This window comes from Eimeria mitis, genomic scaffold (assembly GCF_000499745.2).
Source record: "Eimeria mitis Houghton genomic scaffold, Emh_scaff2844, whole genome shotgun sequence".
Lineage (NCBI taxonomy): Eukaryota > Apicomplexa > Conoidasida > Eucoccidiorida > Eimeriidae > Eimeria > Eimeria mitis.
In genome coordinates, this window is record NW_013571183.1 from 4,014 (window position 1) to 5,163 (window position 1,150).

Genomic DNA, 1,150 nt, shown 5'->3' on the forward strand with positions numbered 1-1,150 from the left:
TGTTTTTTTGTTTGTTTGCTTGCTTATTTTTTTATTTTAATTATTTATTTATTTGTTTTATTTATTCATTTATTTTATTTATTTATTTATTTATTTGTTTATTTATTTTTTTGTGTTTGTCTATCGTCTTTGTGGCTCTTCTTTCTGTGTCTCCTTTTTTCTTCTCTGTCTGTCTCCTGTCTCTTCTGTCTGCATATAAACTAATTAATTTATTTAATTTATTTATTTAATTTATTTTATATAATAAGCAATATATTAGCAATATATAAATATAAATATTAATAATATATTTATATAATATATTTATATAATATATTTATATAATATATTTATATAATATATTTATATAATATATTTATATAATGAATATAAATATTAATAATATATTTATATAATAAATATAAATAACAAATTTACACAACAAATAAATAATTTATATTAATATTTATATTTATATTTATATTAATATTTATATTTTATTTTTTTTTTTTTAGTTGCTGGGCACAAGGTGTATGCACCGAAGGGTGTGGGGGCCCTCTACATCCGCGAGGGGCTGCAGCTGTCTCCTCTTATCCTGGGGGGGGGACAGGAGAGGGGGCTGAGAGGAGTAAGCAGCAGCAGCAGCAGCAGCAGAAGCAGCAGCAGTAGCTGCAGCAGTAGCAGCAGCAGCAGCAGCAGCAGCAGTAGCAGCAGCAGCAGCAGTAGCAGTAGCAGCAGCAACAGGAGTAGCAGCAGCAGCAGCAGCAGTAGCAGTAGCAGCTGTAGCAGCAGCAGCAGCAGCAGCAGCAGAGATTTGTCTCCTTCTGGTAGCAAGTTGTATAGTGTCTCCTTTCCCTTCTCCTGTCTCCTGTCTCCTGTCTCCTGTCTCCTTTCTCCTGTCTCCTGTCTCCTGTCTCCTTTCTCCTGTCTCCTTTCTCCTGTCTCCTTTCTCCTCTTATTTCCTTTCTCCTTTCTCCTGTCTCCTTTCTCTTATCTCTTATCTCCTTTCTCTTTTCTGTTGTCTCTTGTCTCCTTTCTCCTGTCTCCTTTCTCTTCTTACCTCTTATCTCCTGTCTCCTTTCTCCTATCACCTGTCTCCTGTCTCCTGTCTCCTGTCTCTTATCTGCTGTCTCCTCCCAGCTGTCTCCTTTTTTCTTTTTTTTTTTTTTTT

General features: G+C 34.7%; 1 protein-coding gene across 1 annotated transcript in view; it reads left to right on the forward strand.

Annotated features, from left to right (window-relative positions):
• Window positions 1–1,150, forward strand: part of EMH_0059440 (cysteine desulfurase, putative) — a gene marked incomplete at both ends in the record, with an annotated part of 2,466 nt that overhangs the window by 993 nt on the left and 323 nt on the right. The window contains one exon of the mRNA XM_013497681.1: window positions 495–806. Coding sequence (XP_013353135.1) covers window positions 495–806 — 312 coding nt within the window. The remainder of the gene's footprint in view (window positions 1–494; window positions 807–1,150) is intronic.